At 39.9% G+C, this 16,977-nt stretch overlaps 1 protein-coding gene across 1 annotated transcript; it reads left to right on the top strand.

The window, feature by feature from the left end:
- Positions 1-7,635: 7,635 nt before the first annotated feature.
- On the top strand, positions 7,636-8,481 carry LOC145772456 (protein FAM200A-like). The gene is made up of 2 exons (XM_082584334.1): positions 7,636-7,906; positions 8,279-8,481. The coding sequence occupies exons 1-2, from the start codon at positions 7,636-7,638 to the stop codon at positions 8,479-8,481; spliced, it is 474 nt and encodes a 157-aa protein (XP_082440460.1).
- The last annotated feature ends 8,496 nt before the right edge of the window (positions 8,482-16,977 follow it).

Raw genomic sequence — 16,977 nt, 5'->3', positions numbered from 1 at the left:
TTAAAAAAAGATTTGAATTGGCATAATTTATTAAAGATTCAAGAATCCAATCTCAACCGCATTGTTGTGTCATAATAGTAGGTTTTAGTAATGAAAGGCCACCGTAATTGAGGATAGGGGTATAAGGGAAAAAACATTACATCATAATTTGGGTTTCTGAAAAATTAATAAAGTGTTTGCGTAAACTCTCCAAATAGGCTATCATAATTGATAATAAGATGTAAAATGTAAACCAAGTGACTTTTGTAGTCGTACAAAAACTAGTAATGTGCAACCTAAGAGCGCTTGTCGTTTGGTTGAAAAGCTTTTGCCAGGCCAAGACTACCCAGGTAGCAAAAATGTACACTTCTCCATCGCTCCCACCCCGTCAAACACTCAAAAAACATGTGCAACTCGGCTGCCCCCAGCAAGCCGGCTTCACCAGTCGGCGATTCAACTTTCACCCTTAGCCGCAACAAACTCACCAAGCCCACACAATGTCACGGCAGAATAAGTAGGCCCAAAAAGAAAGCAGTGAGACCACGAATCCTCACCAAACCAATCAAAATGGTCCCGTTGCGCCCAAGATGACAACCTCATTGCAAAAAAAGGAGCGTCCCCCCCGGCCAACAGCACAAGGCTGAGCACTCACCAGCACAGCGAGCTGCCGCGACCCGCCAACCACAACGGTGCAGCTTCCACGCTAGCAATTTCAATTCTTGTCGATGTCAATTCTTGCTACAAAACGGCTGCCAAGAAACATATAGTTGATTGAATGGTCTAAATGGCTAGCGTAGAAGCTACACCATTATGGCCAGTGAATTGCAACATCTCGCCGCACCAGTGAGCGCCCAGCCGCATGCCAACAGCAGGGAAGGACACTCCCACCCCCACAATGAGGCCGCCATCCCAGGCGCAACAAGACCACTTATTGATTAGTTCAGTGAGGATTCGCAGTCCCACCGCTCCCACCCAATCCGCCACGACATTGTTCAAGCCTGGTGAGTCCACCACAACGAAAGGCGGAAACTAAATCACAAACTGACAGAACCAGCCCACCAAAACAACCAAGCCACACGGGTTCCTCAAACGTCCAGCAACGCAAAAAAGATGCAAAACTACACATTTCCGCCACCTGGGTAGTCTTGGCCTGGTTTCATCCTCTGCTGAGAGTAAAAAAGAAACACAAATGATAAATATTGGAGAAATCGAGCCTCCTTCACAACTTAAGAATCGAACAACACAAAACTGCTGAAACAAAACGTTTTGTTTGAGTGAAAGAATTACTGTAAGCAAAGCATGAAGTCATGGGAGTGTGAGGTATCAAAAATCTGAACAGGTTGTTATTTTTCTACTTCAATGTGACGTTAGTTACTACTTTAAAAAATCTATATCTTTGCTTCTGCAGAAAATCCGCAGCAAGCGTATTTTTTTTACATGTTTAGTATCGGTCACAGTATCGGCCAAACTTTGCCGATACCGATGCCGATACCGATACTCAAAAAATGGCCGATATCACCGATACCGATGCCGATACCGATATATCGGTACATCTCTAATTTCTACCTTATATTTAGTTGTAGTGTCCGACCGAATTTCGTTTTGAAGCCAAAACTAGAAATTTTTCTAGTTGCTTGTCTTTTCATTAACTATATATGTTTCTGCGTTGTCGCTGAAGTCAAAGTTCGGTGGGACACTATTTGGTTGTGCACTTTTTATATGTGCAGTCTTCGAAATTAGCATATTTTTACTTCCGCAAAAACGTTGCCGAAGCCAAACGGCAAAAGTTGAAATTGCCTCGGCAATTGCTGTGAACGTTTATTACGAAAAAATTGTAGGCTACCGCAACATGTAAAACGAGAAGCGAAAAATATACTAGAGTAGTCTATCAAGACCGCATTGTTTGACTTGTTGTGATGTAATAATACCAAAAGTAACGATAAAGCGAGCAACGCGATACGCACGCTGTTACGATAATTTATGTTAAATAACTCACGGGGGGGGGGGGGGGAAGTATGTTATTTTTGGGTTGATTCAACGTTCGAGTCAGCACAAATCGATTTAATTTTCCCGACCGGTTGTATTGCGTAACAACAATGCCCAATAAGAAATGACGACGACGTCATGTCTTAAGACGCTTGAAGGTTAAGCTTGAAGACGCAAAACTGCCCGTTCATGAACGTGCGATGTCACATGATCGGAAGCATTACTTTTGTTTACTGCCGAAGTACCATTTATCCAATTTTGTACTACTTTTTTAACTGGGCCCCGTAGCTTTTCTAATTCCGATTTGTTTCCGTCATAAAATTCTTTACAAATTTTGCAAAATACTACACTAACTTTTCTTTCTGTCCCTTCTGTTTCATAACCTATAGCAGGTAAATTCCACTTTTTAACTGTATCTTCCTTTACCAAGATTTATATTGGCAATGACACTGGTAAAGAACAAGCATTCGATGAAAAAATAACTTTTGCGTAACAATTAAGCCAGTATTTATAAGGTTGCGAACTTTTTTTTATAGTTCACATGAGCATTGTCAGCACATAAGATTGCACCTGTTGTTGTTACGCAACCAGACATCTATCACAAACCGCAATTAACAAAGCTCACTCTAAAGGTTAACGCGTTAACCTATTACTTACATGTATTCGACGTCTGTTGATGTTGTGTGGTTCGTTGTGAAAGCGCGCGATTGTTTCTGATACAGCTGGACGAGATGACGGAAGGCGAAGCGCGATAAGGAGTATATGCTTACAATAATTTGACGTCTACTGGCGTTGAATCAATGCAAATAGGGTGATGTTTCTATAAAAGATTCAATTCTCCCAGCTGGGCACGTGTCTAAGCGGCGGCAAAGTAGAAAGTAACCCAAATAAAAACATCAAGCAATAGTAAGATTGAATCAACCTCCTAGTCTGGTGTGGTCTAAGAAAATTAGGGTTATTTTTGTAATCTTGTGGTCCTTATAAGCGCTCGTGTGGCCTCGGCATTTTTATTGCCGAGGCTAATGTGCCATTCATGCATGTGCCTCGGCAATCACCTCGGCAATTGCCGAGGCTAATTTCGAAGACTGTATGTGTATGTTTAATGAATACTAATTGGCTTTTTCAGCTGTTTTTTTGCTGGCTTTTTTTGTGACTAGGTCTGGCTTTTTTGGTGAAGACAGGTTCGCAACCTTGGTCAGCACGGAGAAGTCAGCATCCCAGCAAGCAGCAGTTAGCAAAATTAACGTTTTTGTTGTTGATATATCATAATCAAATGCTGATTCAACGTTACTACAAAGTGTCTAACGCCTAGTGTTAGCTGGGTAGTTATCGCTATTGAGGCTTCTTTGGATTGCTACCTTGTCGTAGTTATACCTAGAAGGTGTTTTTGTGCGTATTGTTGCTCTCTTGTTTGTACTGAAATCTGAAAGCCTTTAGTTAGTTTCAGTCTAAGCCAAAACACTTATCTTAATACGTCATCAGACAAGTGAAAAGTCAGTAAACTGGTCGGACTAGTGAAAAATTGTGCAGGCTAGTGAAAACGGGGAGCAACTAGTCCGGTGGGCTAGTAAAAAAAAAAGTTAAGATTGACCCCTGTTTATTAATAAATTATTCAAGTTTCCGAACATGACTGAGTTCATTTTTAGTTAAGTCAAATAATGCCTACGCTAAACATCAGTAAAAATACCATAGTGTATATTCAAGTGGATGGTAGGCTTGAGTGAAAAGTAACTTAGTTTTCTGACAAAACCCTGACTAGGTTTAATAACGAACAAAGTCACACCATTATGCTTGCAACTTGTAACCAGTGTTCATATGCCCTATAGAAATGTATTCATGTAGTAGAGCGTTATCTCATACGTACTCGCCACACGACCAATCCATCTCAAGTAGAAGTAATTGCGAAAGATAGCAGATTAAGTAAGGTTCCATCTGGCTGCAACCTGTGTTCAGGATGCATAGCAAATGTCCTGTGGAGATGTGCTAACATCCAGGATTGCGCAATGCCCACGCTGTACTTTACCTTGTTTTCCATTGCGCAGGCTCAAGTTCACTTCACGTCATATTCATGAATTCATGAAAAGTTGTATATGTGTAATTATATAGTTATTGATTCTTGACAGGTTGTTTTTTTTGCCCAGAAGTTTGCTAAAATGGTCCTGCTATTGGCTGAGTTAATTTTGTGGCTGTTATTTGATTTTACTTTTTTTGTTATTCTGATATTATTTATATTGTTTACCATGCTAGTTACCTTGTTACTGACATGTTGCACTTTGAATAAGTTACGTTTTTGTTTACTATTGGTTTCTTTCTTTTCCTGTATATTTTTGTTAGTTTTCTCTTCGCTTGTAACATCAGTTGGAAAGCTTAAATTTTTAAGCACAAGCCTACAGTATTGTATTGATCATTGACAAACTGAAAGTTGTAGACTGTTCCAGGTTTACCAAACAAGCGTTGGTTTGCTTTTGAGCCAGTCAAGAGTAACGTTTTGACTAAAAAACATCTAGCAACCTATGCTGAGAAGGTAGTTTCACATCCCATACTTCTAGAAGTCCCTGGTTCACCCTTACCATCAAATAATACAGCTTATTTATCCTAATGCATAACTATTGTTATCTCACAATAATATTGTAGTATCTCAACAGTGCATGGCAAATTGGCAATGTTGTTGCAACATAATGTTATCATTCAAAATGTTGCCATGGATAGACCCAAACCAGCTTAAATTCATATTTACAGTTAGTTTAGGTCTAGTACAGTGGTTTTCAACCTGTTTTGCTTTTGGCTCACTAAGACTGAAAAAAGTTGGTAATGGTCTTTGGCATAGGCGTAGAAATAGGGTGGGCCTGGTGGGCGGTTTTCATGACACTTATGAAGTGTTCAATTGTTCATTACAATTATTTCCGTGTTTGTTAAACGCTGAATTATCCAACCAACTGCAGTGCAACTTCTTGATTTACGCTATGTCTTTCGCTAGGTTTCCGACAGAACAAAGCAATTCCGCAACAACGCTGCGTTGAAAAAAATATAACAGGTCATGAGTCACTTTAAAGATAACAGGTCACGAGTCGCCCGCTTTTTAGGTCGCAAAGGAAAACATAAAAGAAGTTTGTTTAGTTTAGCAGCGCTCATAAGATCGCAAGGCGCAAGAAAGCAAACATCAAACCTATTAAAGCTTAATTGCTGCAGCGACGCTAAACACAGTCTTTGTGAGAAAGACTAACCATTGCGAATTTGCGAACATACACATTCAATGAAATCTCATTAAAAACTCTCGCCCACCCAGAATTCCTCTTTTCTAAGAAAAAATCGACGCCTATGGTTTTTAGTATGTTATCATAACAATACAGCATGATATTTCATAGCTATTCTGACAAGCTGCCACTCTATTTAACACTCATTTTAAAGTCGTTTCTTTGAATCTTGTAAGTCTCCCAATTTTATAACATCATTTTTAGGCTACTACACCAATCTCATCACAGTTTATTGTCCAATAGACCAGCGTGGTCCAACTGCAGGCCCGCAGGTCAAACCTGGCTCGCGAGTATCATTTTTTTGGTCGCAACCTGATAGTCAGCTTTGCTTTAATCTAGCAATATCACTTCAACTTTTGTTTCTTTGTTATTGTAATTGACAAAAACACTTGGTAAATGATCCTTTGTGATGCATAACAATACCACTTTGTTCAAGAATTTTTCCCATGGGCGTGAGAGTTAAGTTAGTACACAGCCCCCAGAGCTTCAACTCCAATTATGCGAACTTCAGAACGATCCGTTTTTGCTGTCAAAGAAAATGGAAAATCCTACAAGCTTTTGGAAGTAGTGTGAAGCAGCGGTGACAACAAGGGCAAGATTGGGCTGGGCAAAGTTCAGGGAATGTGGGGAAATGTTGTATGGCAGAAAATTCTCACTAAGGATGAAAGGGAAAGTATATCGGAGCTGTGTGCGGCCTGCAATGCTATATGGTTGCGAGACATGGATATTGAGAGAGAGTGAACTGGCAATCCTGAGAAGAACGGAAAGGTCAATGGTGAGAGCAATGTGTGGGGTGAAAACGAGAAGGGAAAAAAGGACTGAAGAATTGTTGGATATGCTAGAGATGAGAGAGACCATAGACCAACTGGCAAGGGCAAATGGAGTAAGATGGTATGGACATGTGATAAGGAGGGAGGAAGGAAGTTTTCTTAGAAAGGCACTAGATCTAAAGGTGGATGGGAAGAGGAAATGCGGTCGTCCAAGAAGAACGTGAAAACAACAAGTGAAGGATGAATTTAAAAAAGTCGGACTGAAGGAGGAAGATGCAAGGGACAGGGTGAAATGGAGAAAAGGGATTAAAACAATTGCTGCGCGGAAACAATCGGCCACCCCCACTAGTGGGGAACAAACCGACAATGGATTATGATGATGATGATGTCAAAGGAGAAGTTTTCCCTTTTAAGAGATGCTATTCTGAACCTGTAGACCACTCGATGTTTGGAAGTAGCCTACATACATTTGCAAATGTTTGTTTTCAACAATGAACAATATTAAAACCAAAAATCGAAATCAACTTGGAAACGCGGTGCTTGCATTCGCATTGCCACAACTACGATTCTCGTGGATACCAACACTATTGTCTACAATTAAAATCTATTCTAAAGTTGATAAAGTTAAAGATGATCCCCCTTTTAGGGTAAAACAAGTTGTAGAGTGTAGAGGTTTTAGAGCAGTGTTTCTCAACCCCGAGTCCGCGGACTCAAATGAGTCCGCGGAAGGGCCTGGATGAGTCCGCGAGCACAGTTGCTTTTGCTAGTAGTCAGTTCATATTGTATTACAAATAAAACGTAAAGCTCACAGCTCTTTAAAGGACACGAAACTTCGTCGGCACCTAAAATCAAACCATGGAAATTTTGTTAACAAATCTCTTGAAGTATTTAATGAAAAAGAGCATCAGGTGAAGCAAAGTCGCATTGATCGCCCAACTGCTTGGGGAGGAATAGTATATTCTCACAGTCATGCAGTGCGTGCTTCTTTTGCGGTTGCATGGAAAATCGCTTGTGCAAAAGCACCTTACACAGCTGGAGAAAATTTGATTAAACCAGCATCTGTTGAAATGGCCAGGATAATGTGTAGTGATGCTGTTGCTAACAAACTGGAAATGGTTCCTTTGTCAAACGACACCATGAAGCGGCGTATCGAAGAAATCTCAAGAAATGTTCTGCAACAAACAATCGCGCCATAAGATGCTGTGAAAGATTTAGTTTGCAACTGGATGAGACAACCGATATCGGAAGTGATGCACAGCTCATGGTGTTTGTGCGATATTTTGACACAAATGATTTCGTTGAGCAGTTTCTGTTTTGCCGTCCACTTGCTAAAAATACCACAGGAGAAGAAATATTCAAGAAAGTGGATTACTTCTTTGAAGAACATCAGCTTGAGTGGTCTAATTGCATGTCTGTTTGTGCTGATGGTGCTCCAGCCATGATGGGAAGTAAGAAAGGCTTCATGAGTTTTGTGAAAAAGAAAAACAATAACATTTCGGTTGTTCATTGTCTTCTCCACAGAGAAAATTTGGCAACAAAGAAAATACAAGAAAATGTTGCCATAGTTTTCAAAGAGGTTGTATCTGTGGTAAATTATATTAAATCTCGTCCTTTGAACACTCGCATTTCGTGCTTTGTGTGACGAAATGGGAGCGGAACTCAGTGGGCTTATGTTCCATTCAACTGTTCGTTGGTTGTCACGAGGAAAGGTGCTTGAGAGAGTGGCTACTCTTAAAGAGGAAACCAATGCTTTTTTAAAAGAGCAAAATCATGAACTTGCTGATCGCTTTCGTGATGATGAATGGATTGCAAAGTTGCTATTTTTGGCCGATGTTTTCAGCCATGTAAACCAACTGAATGGTTCTATCTGGGGTTCTATGCAAGGAAAAGAGAAACTATTTTTTGATGTTTTGGAAAGTATTGATGCATTCAAACGTAAAATAAAGCTGTGGATGCATCGAATGAAAAGTGGGAGGTTAGCTGCTTTCCCAGGATTGAACTTATTTGTGGAAGAGAAAGATATCAATTTGGGCGTCATTCTTCCCATCTTTCTTGAGCACCTCAACACATTCTTTCTGAATTGGATCGTTATATTCCTTCCAACGATTATTGCAGGATCTTTAATTGGGTTCGGAATCCTTTTCAGGTGTCAGCGCTAGAACTTCATTCAGATATGGACTGCATTGCTGAACAGTTGCTTGAATTGCAAAGCCGACAGATGTGGAAAGACAAGTTTAAAAAGGCTTCTTTGACTCAATTTTGGGCAAATGTGCAGTCGATGTCTTTCAGATTTTTGCAAGCAAGCTGCAACAGCTTATTTGCCATTTCCAACCACATACCTGTGTGAATCTGGCTTTTCAACTCTGACGATGATCATAACGAAGTATCGCAATAGACTTCAACCGGAAGATGACATCAGATGTGCACTGACAACCATAATTCCGGAATTCGATAAACTTGTCAAGCAAGTTCAAGGACAAGGCTCTCATTGAGTGTGTGTTGAGTGAAAAACAGTGCTTGCTTTTTTCGTTGATACCGTATTAAACTCTCTTGGATAGAAATCAAAAAACCTATTTTTCGTTAATATATGGCTTGAGTCCGCGGATATATAGGCGAGCTTGAGAATAGTCTGTGGGTCAAAAAGGTTGAGAACCACTGTTTTAGAGAGTAGTAACTATATGCCATAGGCTATGCAGTATGCATAATTTGCCAGCAATAAGCCTATAAATCGCTATTTAAAAACATTGGCCCGCAAGAAAAAAAAAGTTTTCGGCTCGCGATGAAAAGAAGTTGGACCACGCTGCAATAGACTATTGAATATATTAGTGACAAAATGAGGCAGGTAGTAATGTTAAGTAAACGTTGCATCATAAACATGCAATTCAAGTAAGTTTGTTCACTGATTGTCCCTCTTATTTCGTCACACACAGCTGGCTGTATATCTTAAAAGAATTAGAATATTTTAAAGTTTCAATTGTTTAGAAAATTATAGTTTATTTGGTAAAAGGTAAGGTAAAGGTGAGTCCCATACTTGATCCAAGCATCGGGGGATGACTTCAGCAACTTTACTTCAGCAACTATGCCCACCCAATTTATTACACCCTGGGTAGAGGTACTACAGTTTATTTGGTACTTTAACCCATATCATCCTGAAGTCTTATTTTTTTCGATATCTTGTTTGCACCTTAGTTTTAGGGTAAGTTGAGCAGATTCGGCCAAATTTTTGCACACTTTTGTGTTTAACCGGAAATAAGGCCAGTTTATGTGCGTCAGTTTAAACCAGTGTTTCTCAACCTTTTTTTACCCAACGCCCCCTTCATGCACTGGCAAAATGTTACCGCCCCCCAACAAAAACGATTAATTACAAAAAGCAAATATAAAACAATAAATACTGTTAATACTACAAAAACTGCTCAATGCCAAGCAAAAAGCCAAACAGAGCGAATTACATCAAATATAGGCTAGTTACCAGTCTCTAAAACCCTTACAGCCTGTTTCGCCCTAAAAGGGGGATTATCAGAAGGTCCTTATTCAAATAGAATTCTATTTCTATTAGAATAAGGACCTTTTGATGATCCCCCTTTTAGGGTGAAACAGCCTGTAAGGGTTTTAGAGACTAGTAATTACATTTGATGAAAAGCAAATATATATTTGCGAGCATGAAAACAGTATACGCCTACTGGTAGTCAGTGTGAACCTTGGGCTTGGTGAGAAAGTGCCAGTTTCTTTACATCCGGTGTAAAGCCAGTGAGAAACATTCGAGGATCACCTCTTATGGATAATTGGATATGTCAAGTGGGTTTCGCTGTTTGGTATGTACCAGAACAACACAGCTGCATCCCTTTTCCACCAGGTATGAGGTAGGAAATGCTATCACGAAGATACGAGCTCTTTCACGAAATCGTTACGCTGGGCGGAAGATGGGTTAAACCAGAATGTCCCTTAATAATCAAAACGCCCCCCTTAAGCCAAGTTAATCGTACCGCCCCCCTGAAAAATCAAAACGCCCACCGGGGGGCGGTACCGCCCTCGTTGAGAACCACTGGTTTAAACTGACGCTAGGAAGATATAGTTGCAAAATTTCACGGATTTTTTTTCTGCGTGACACGTTATTCATCAAAATGCAAATGTATTAGAAAGAACATGAAGTCAAAAATCAAACACATTACACTCGAAGTCAGTGTTAATTTGCAACAAATCTAAGCTATCCAAGCACCAGTTCATGTTCAATGACTATTCAAAATGGTAGGCCTGACTTTGAAGCATTGCGGATGAAGAGCAACATTGCAAATTTCACAGTAAAATAAAGATGTTCCAGTGCATCCTCGTTTTGCACAGCGACGCTGTTTCCCCTTCACTATCCAATGGTCACCAGAGCTTTGTTTCACATGCTTTCGAGGAGTTGCTCGTGCTCCAGGACATAGGGTAAGTGGAAGTTCCTTCCTATGAAGGTGATAATACGCTTCCACAATTGATCTTCTAAAGCCAAGTGCATCTATCCGACTCTCTTCACTGTCCAACTTGCGAAGCCGGTATAAGTGAAACGCATTGTTAACTGCAATATCAACACAAAAACGGAACAGAGGCCACCACCATTTCTTGCTTCGTAAATTGATCATGTAGCATGATCAATGTGTTTTGATTCATCTGATCAACTTCACCCATGCGTCGATTGTAAACCCCAACAACATTTGGCTGGGGAATAGTTATACTTTTTTTCTCTTTCTGACTGTAGCATTTTGCTGTATTCAGGGATTTTTTTCCTACAAACGTTGAAAGAACATTCACAACTTTGTTGTCTTTCCACCGAACTGCTGCAATATTGGATGACATTTGAACAGCAACGTCTGATGCACCTCTTTCTAGCTTGTTGACTTCTTCAACAGTTTTTAATGCAAAGGGTTTTCCATTCGACAGGTTCTTGCAGTCCCTGTTCCAGCAATTAAATTTTCTTTGATGTGACGTAGTAGTCCTGGAGATGTGAAAAAATTATCCATTACAATATGATAATTTGATCCAGACTGAGGAGGCAAAGACTGATAAGTTGGCAACCACTGCAGCACCAAGACCTAAACCAATGTCTGCATATTCATTCAGCTGCGAATCTTTTCCTGAATAGGGTCGAAATTGGATGCAGTAGCCCAAAGGATAGGCAAGGACCCATAGCTTGTATCCAAATATACCGTAATTGGTTTTTCATGAATATACTGCTTGGCTTCATGTCTGCCGAAGTATGGGACCATGGATTCATCCACACTGACATGTCGTGAGGGCTTGTAGTTTGCTTGGCTTTATTAATTGCATCAAATAATGGCCGGACTTTTGCAAATTAACTGTTTTGTCCAATGTTTCGTTATCAGCAAGATGAAGATATTGCTTCATTGCTTCAAACTCATTTTTGGTCATGAGTGCAGCTACCATTCTGTTGTGAGAATCTTCTCTTTTTTGCCAATACATCTCTTGGTGTGGCAAAGGGTTGTGTCCGTGCAATAAAAGGATTGCAATAAATGATTGCAATCTACTGCGGGTCATTTAAAAAGTATGACAACCTTTACTTAGGGCATACTTGTTAGATTCTTCACAGATTCGTTCCATTTCTGCAGTAGTGAAAAACTTTTCAAACAATTTATGTGGTAAAAGTGGTTTATCAAACGTTGGTTCTGGAACAAACCAGTCATCAAGAACTTGGGATAAATTTGTTAATATCTTTCTTTTTCCATTTCAATTTCTTGGGAAGTAGTTTTTTTGTAATTTTTTTCTGAATAATAAAGTAAATTATGTACACGACTTACACAACTGCAAGTGGTCTATATTGCTATTTTGCATGCAATTTATGTCGTACCGGTAATCAACTAGATTGGATAACTGTTTTTGATATTACTCAATAAATCATCATCATCATCACGTGCCGTCTCCGATCCGGAGGTTGGCTGTCACTTTCTTCCACAAGTCACGTTCTTCTGCTACTCTTTTTGTTTCTCCAATGCTTGACAAATCGGGTCTGCTACTATTCGGTGAGTCCGATTCGGTGAGTTTGATTCGGCGAGTTCCTAACCTCTAACCCCTAACCCTAAAACGACAATGATAATTAGGCTACAGTACCCAATAATTTAAAAAAAAAATTGAAAAAATTCCCCGTTAAGTGATCAGACTCACGACTCACCGAATCAGACTCACCGAAACGAGCCATTCCGGACAAATCAGTCCACTGTATCACGTCATCTCCCCATGTTCGTCTCCTTCCCCTGCACCTCTTTCCTTCCACCATACCTTCAACAACTAATTGATGTAGCTGTCCTGCCGATCCTCTCAAAATATGTCCCGCGAATTTCATCTTTTGTTTTGCCAAGTTGTTTGCCCATGTATCTTGCACTCCAATTCTTTTCCAAATTGCTTCGTTTGTAATGTGTTTTTTATATGATATTTTTAATATTCTTCTGTAGCACCAGAGTTGAAAAGCATTAATTTTTTTTTTGTTAATTTCTTTGCTGTAGGTCCAACTTTCACTTCCATATGACATGACTGGTTTGATGTAACAAGATAGAAGTCTCAGTTTTAATTGTAAATTTATTTCTCCTCTTAAAAATTCCTTGCATTTCCAAAATGACGCTTTTGCTTGACCGATTCTTCTTTTTATATCATTGGTGCATCTTCCATCTTGTGTAATGAGGGGCCCTAGGTATGTGTATGTGGTGACCTGATCCAATTGTTCTCCTTCCAGCTTAATGTTTATTTTATTATTTCTATTGCTTTTTTCGATGAGCATTGTGTTTGTTTTTTTGAAATTGAGTTTCATTCCGTATTTTTTGCTGATTTCATTGATTTTGTCCATGCTTTCTTGTAGTTTTTCTTCTGTGTCGGCGAGTATGACAGTGTCATCTGCGTATCGTATGTTGCTTACTATTTGACAATTGAATTTTACTCCGTTTTTGTTTAGTGTTGTTAATGTTTCCTTGATTATTGCTTTCCTTGATATTCAATCTATCCCAGTTGATATCCCAGTTCATCTATCCCAGTCGGTCAAACTGTCCGAAAAAAAAAAATGTATATGTTGTATCAGCTACTTGAAAGGAAATATTTTCATCAGAAAAAATGACCGAAATTAATAAAAAATGACCAAATTTTTTTCAAGTCATTTCGGACAAATGACCGAAAAGTCTCAACAAAAGAAAAAAAAACCCAAGTTACCGGTACAGTATATATATATCATGCAAATGTACTCGTTTAGTGGATGGCGGACCAGCTATTTCAGATGACCTTTTAGGCCTCGAAATTCACGGCGGTCATGTCCACCGTCACAGCATGTGATGTCCGCGGGAAGTACGATCTAGATCGGTCATATTTGTCCGCCGAGAAACAACACAGGAACTAGCGATACAAATCGTCATTGCATAACACTAGGGGGGTGTGTTAATTGTCGAATCATACCGTACGCTGCTAAAAATTTGTGGAGCAGTATCAAAATCTAGAATATTTATGAAAATTCGACATACGACCCCCCTAACCCCCATGTACATGCCCCCTGAATATAAGGTACCCCTATTTTCAGAAAAATATGAGATTGTTGGCCTTTTCACCCACTATACTTGCGTTTTGGTGGTATTTATCTTACTCATATGTGGCTTTTCGGGGTCTGTGTGTTCAAATATGATATTAGAAAATTCCTAAGAATTTTCAATATGGCGGTATTTCAATATGGCGGCCAAAATGAGGCTTGGAATGGGTACTTTTGTAAATTTTGACCAAACATAGTTGTGTGATATGTCGAATTATAAGTTTTCGAGGGCGTAGAATACGAATTTGATCCCAAAAGTAGGCTTATTCTTTCCTGGCATGCGCAATGAATATACCTGAGTAATGAGTATTTATATATGTTCATACTGATGAATTATGCTTGTTATTTTGCATTGTGTTTTGCAATACCCTCTTTTATTAGGCTGGGCCAAAAAATGGGTTCTTTTTAAGAATTTATACTACGAAGTTGTAAGTCACCTAAAAGTTGAGAATGGGTATCAGGAGCAAACCCATGATAAAATTTTTATTTTTCAATGACATCTTACAGTCAGACAGTCCGTTACCATAGCAACCGTTTCCGGCAAGACAACAACTTGACTAAAGAGGTGATTCTTCAGGCTGTGAATGACAGTCAGGGCTCATTTTGGTACCAAAATATGCAAAAAAGACAGCCAAAGAGCATGGAACATATTATACACGATGTCTATGAAACAATTAATTCCACTTTTAAATAAAAAAACATATTTTCTTCACATTTATGGTCAATTATTGAACAAAATGAAAATTAGTTATCCCGAAATGTACCATCATCATCAACCAATTTTGATTATACAGGCCATGAATTAATCCTCATGTCGAGGGTGTGGCCTGTCTGTCTGTCTGTCTGTCTGTCTGTCGAGAACGAAGTCTTCTCCTCTACACCTCGCGATTTATTGGGTTGGCAGAGTCCATGTTCAGGGCTACAAGGTCACGTTTTACAAGTTCTTCCCAAGAAAGTTTTGGTCTACCTTGACACAAATCTGTGCTGCGGTGTTGACACATCTGACCTGTGAGATCCAGCTTGAGCTGCGCTCAACATGACCAAGCCATCTCAGTCTGCCTAATTGGAGACTTTACTGATGTCTTTTAATTTGAGCTTTGATAGCAGAGTCTCAAACTGGATGTTGTCTTCAGGTTTGACTAGGCAGGTCCATCTTACCATCGCTCTGTCATTACGTTGTAGGCGCTTGACGGTGCTTGCTAAAGCTACATGCCTCAGTTGACCAATGGAAGTCAATTACTTCCAAGTAACTTCAGTACACAATACAAACTCATACAATAAACATTCATATTAGTCCCAACTGTACAAAATGGAGGCCAGTGACTTTTTTGTCACAACCTCAGATGACGTTGCCAGTCCATGCAGCTTCTCTCGGACACCCTTCACAACTCTGTATAGTGCCTGGAGCCGAGCTGCTCTTTACATTTGGACGCTTTATTGTGTTCAAATCTGTGGCGAGTCCTAGTGCCCGCTTTGCTGCGTCATTGACAACATGGAGGTTGGCCACAACTTTCTTGCCATGACAGTATAGTTATCTGAGGTGGTCCATTGTGCAACGGGCAGCTTGACAAAGCTGGAGTCAATATTCAAAAGCTCAAACATGCTCCAAGAGTCATGTCCAATGAAGTCTTTGAGGGCTTTTGTGTCCAATTGATGAGGCTGGCATCTCCTGTTTTCTTGTCTGTGTACTGTCTGTCGCGTTATGGTACCTCAGCAATCAGCATAGCATTTCTGATCGTCTGTTTGTCAGATGATGTTCGTTCTCAGAAGAGTGCCAAAGAGACCAATCTCTCTGAGAGATACCACATATGGTTGGTAGCTTCTGTCTGGCCAGAACAACAAAGGAAAGAAATTTGGCAGGCCACATCATTGGGTCCTTGCTAATACTGGTCTCTGCCTTGAGGAGGTTCTTCATTAGTACCAGGTCATTCGATGGTGCACCAGCAGCACTCCTGCACGTAAACTACGCTTTCGTGTAAAAGATTGCCAAGAATACAGCAAGACTGGTGAGTGGTGATGTCTTTCGATTCTTCGAGTGCACATACATTCCCAAGCTGGCATCGGAAGAGTGCCACCTTAAACGTGTACAAAGTTTTGCTAATCCAATGGGCATGGTGGAATGCCCCAGGCGCTTTGATGGTGATGGATCTCCAACTGGCAGGGACGATCCCTCCAAGAAACAGCAGGGTTAGTTCTGTCACCTCCAGGTAGTCATGTTGAAGATTCTCCTTGGTGCTGTTCTCGATCCATGTCTGAAGGAAGGTAATGGTGTTATGTATATAGCCTGTCAACTCTCTTTATGGAGCAGTCACTTCGATCAATGTGTAGTTGTGGTTCAATTCGCTCCAATTGTTCACCAGTTGCTTGAACAGCTGTTCATTGGATCATGTGGTTGGGCTATACACAATTGAGCAAGATGCCCCCCAATCAACTCATGGATGTGGTGTCTACATGCCAGTTGCAGAAAACTTCTACCAAGCTCTGTCTCCAGTCCAAAATGTCTGCCTCGTGTTTGCCAAAAACTCCCCTTTTTTGGCTCTGTATTTGTTGACCTATTCCTCTTACTCTTCCTTAGTTTGTATTCTTCAATAACTGTAAGGATCATTTGTTCTATCGCTTGCCACGATTTAAGGGTAATACCAGTATTTGCTCACCAGTCCTGCAAGTCCTTTGTTACAAGTCTGGCGGTATTCAATGCACTAGACTGAAGATGGCTGGCTTGCTACAGTTAATTGTTTATGATACTCATGGTACTGAAAAAACAAGGCGGTCCTTTTACAAAGGACTCTGATGTGGATGAGATTCTAAATAGTAATATAACAGAGATTGAGAAACAGAAGCGCTTATACCTCGAGATCAGATGCGCCCGTGACACTGCACTCTCAGTTCCAAAACAAAGTGACATTTTTCGTTTATTGAAAGACCATAAAAAGTTGCCATCTTCTGTTTATGGAGCCAATCTGAAAGCTTACCTGAGTAATTTGAGTTGCAAAGCGGATGTTACGATTGCTGATTTAAATTCTGTTCTTGGCGGCATGAATCTAACAAAGAGCTGAATACTGTGTTTTATACTAAATTACATATACGTCATAAGTTTGAAAATATGTTGTTATCAGCTTATTTTTCGTTTGAAATAATCATGAATTCGTATTCTACGCCCCCGAAAACCCATAATTCGACATATTACATGACTATGTTTTGTTAAACTTTACGAAAGTACCCATTCTAAGCGCCATTTTGGCCGCCATATTGGATTACCATTATATTGGATTTTTGGAAGTAATTTCTAATGCCATATTTGAACTCACAGACCCCGAAAACCCCTAAAGGAGCACCATAAATACCGCCAAAATACACGTCGTTTGGTGAAAAGGCTTAAAAACTCATATTTTGGTGAATTTATGGATACCCCCTTTTCAGGGGGCATGTACAT

Source organism: Aplidium turbinatum, chromosome 6 (genome assembly GCF_918807975.1).
Source record: "Aplidium turbinatum chromosome 6, kaAplTurb1.1, whole genome shotgun sequence".
Lineage (NCBI taxonomy): Eukaryota > Metazoa > Chordata > Ascidiacea > Aplousobranchia > Polyclinidae > Aplidium > Aplidium turbinatum.
The sequence above is the reverse complement of the archived record's forward strand: the minus strand, read 5'-3'. Positions and strand labels throughout refer to the sequence as shown.

What these genes read in the sequence shown, in the direction of transcription:
- LOC145772456 (XM_082584334.1), top strand. Translation starts at nt 7,636, where the DNA reads ATGGGAGCGGAACTCAGTGGGCTTATGTTCCATTCAACTGTTCGTTGG. An exon ending in ATTTTTTGATGTTTTGGAAA is followed by an intron (nt 7,907 to 8,278) that starts GTATTGATGCAT and finishes GATGTCTTTCAG; the next exon opens with ATTTTTGCAAGCAAGCTGCA.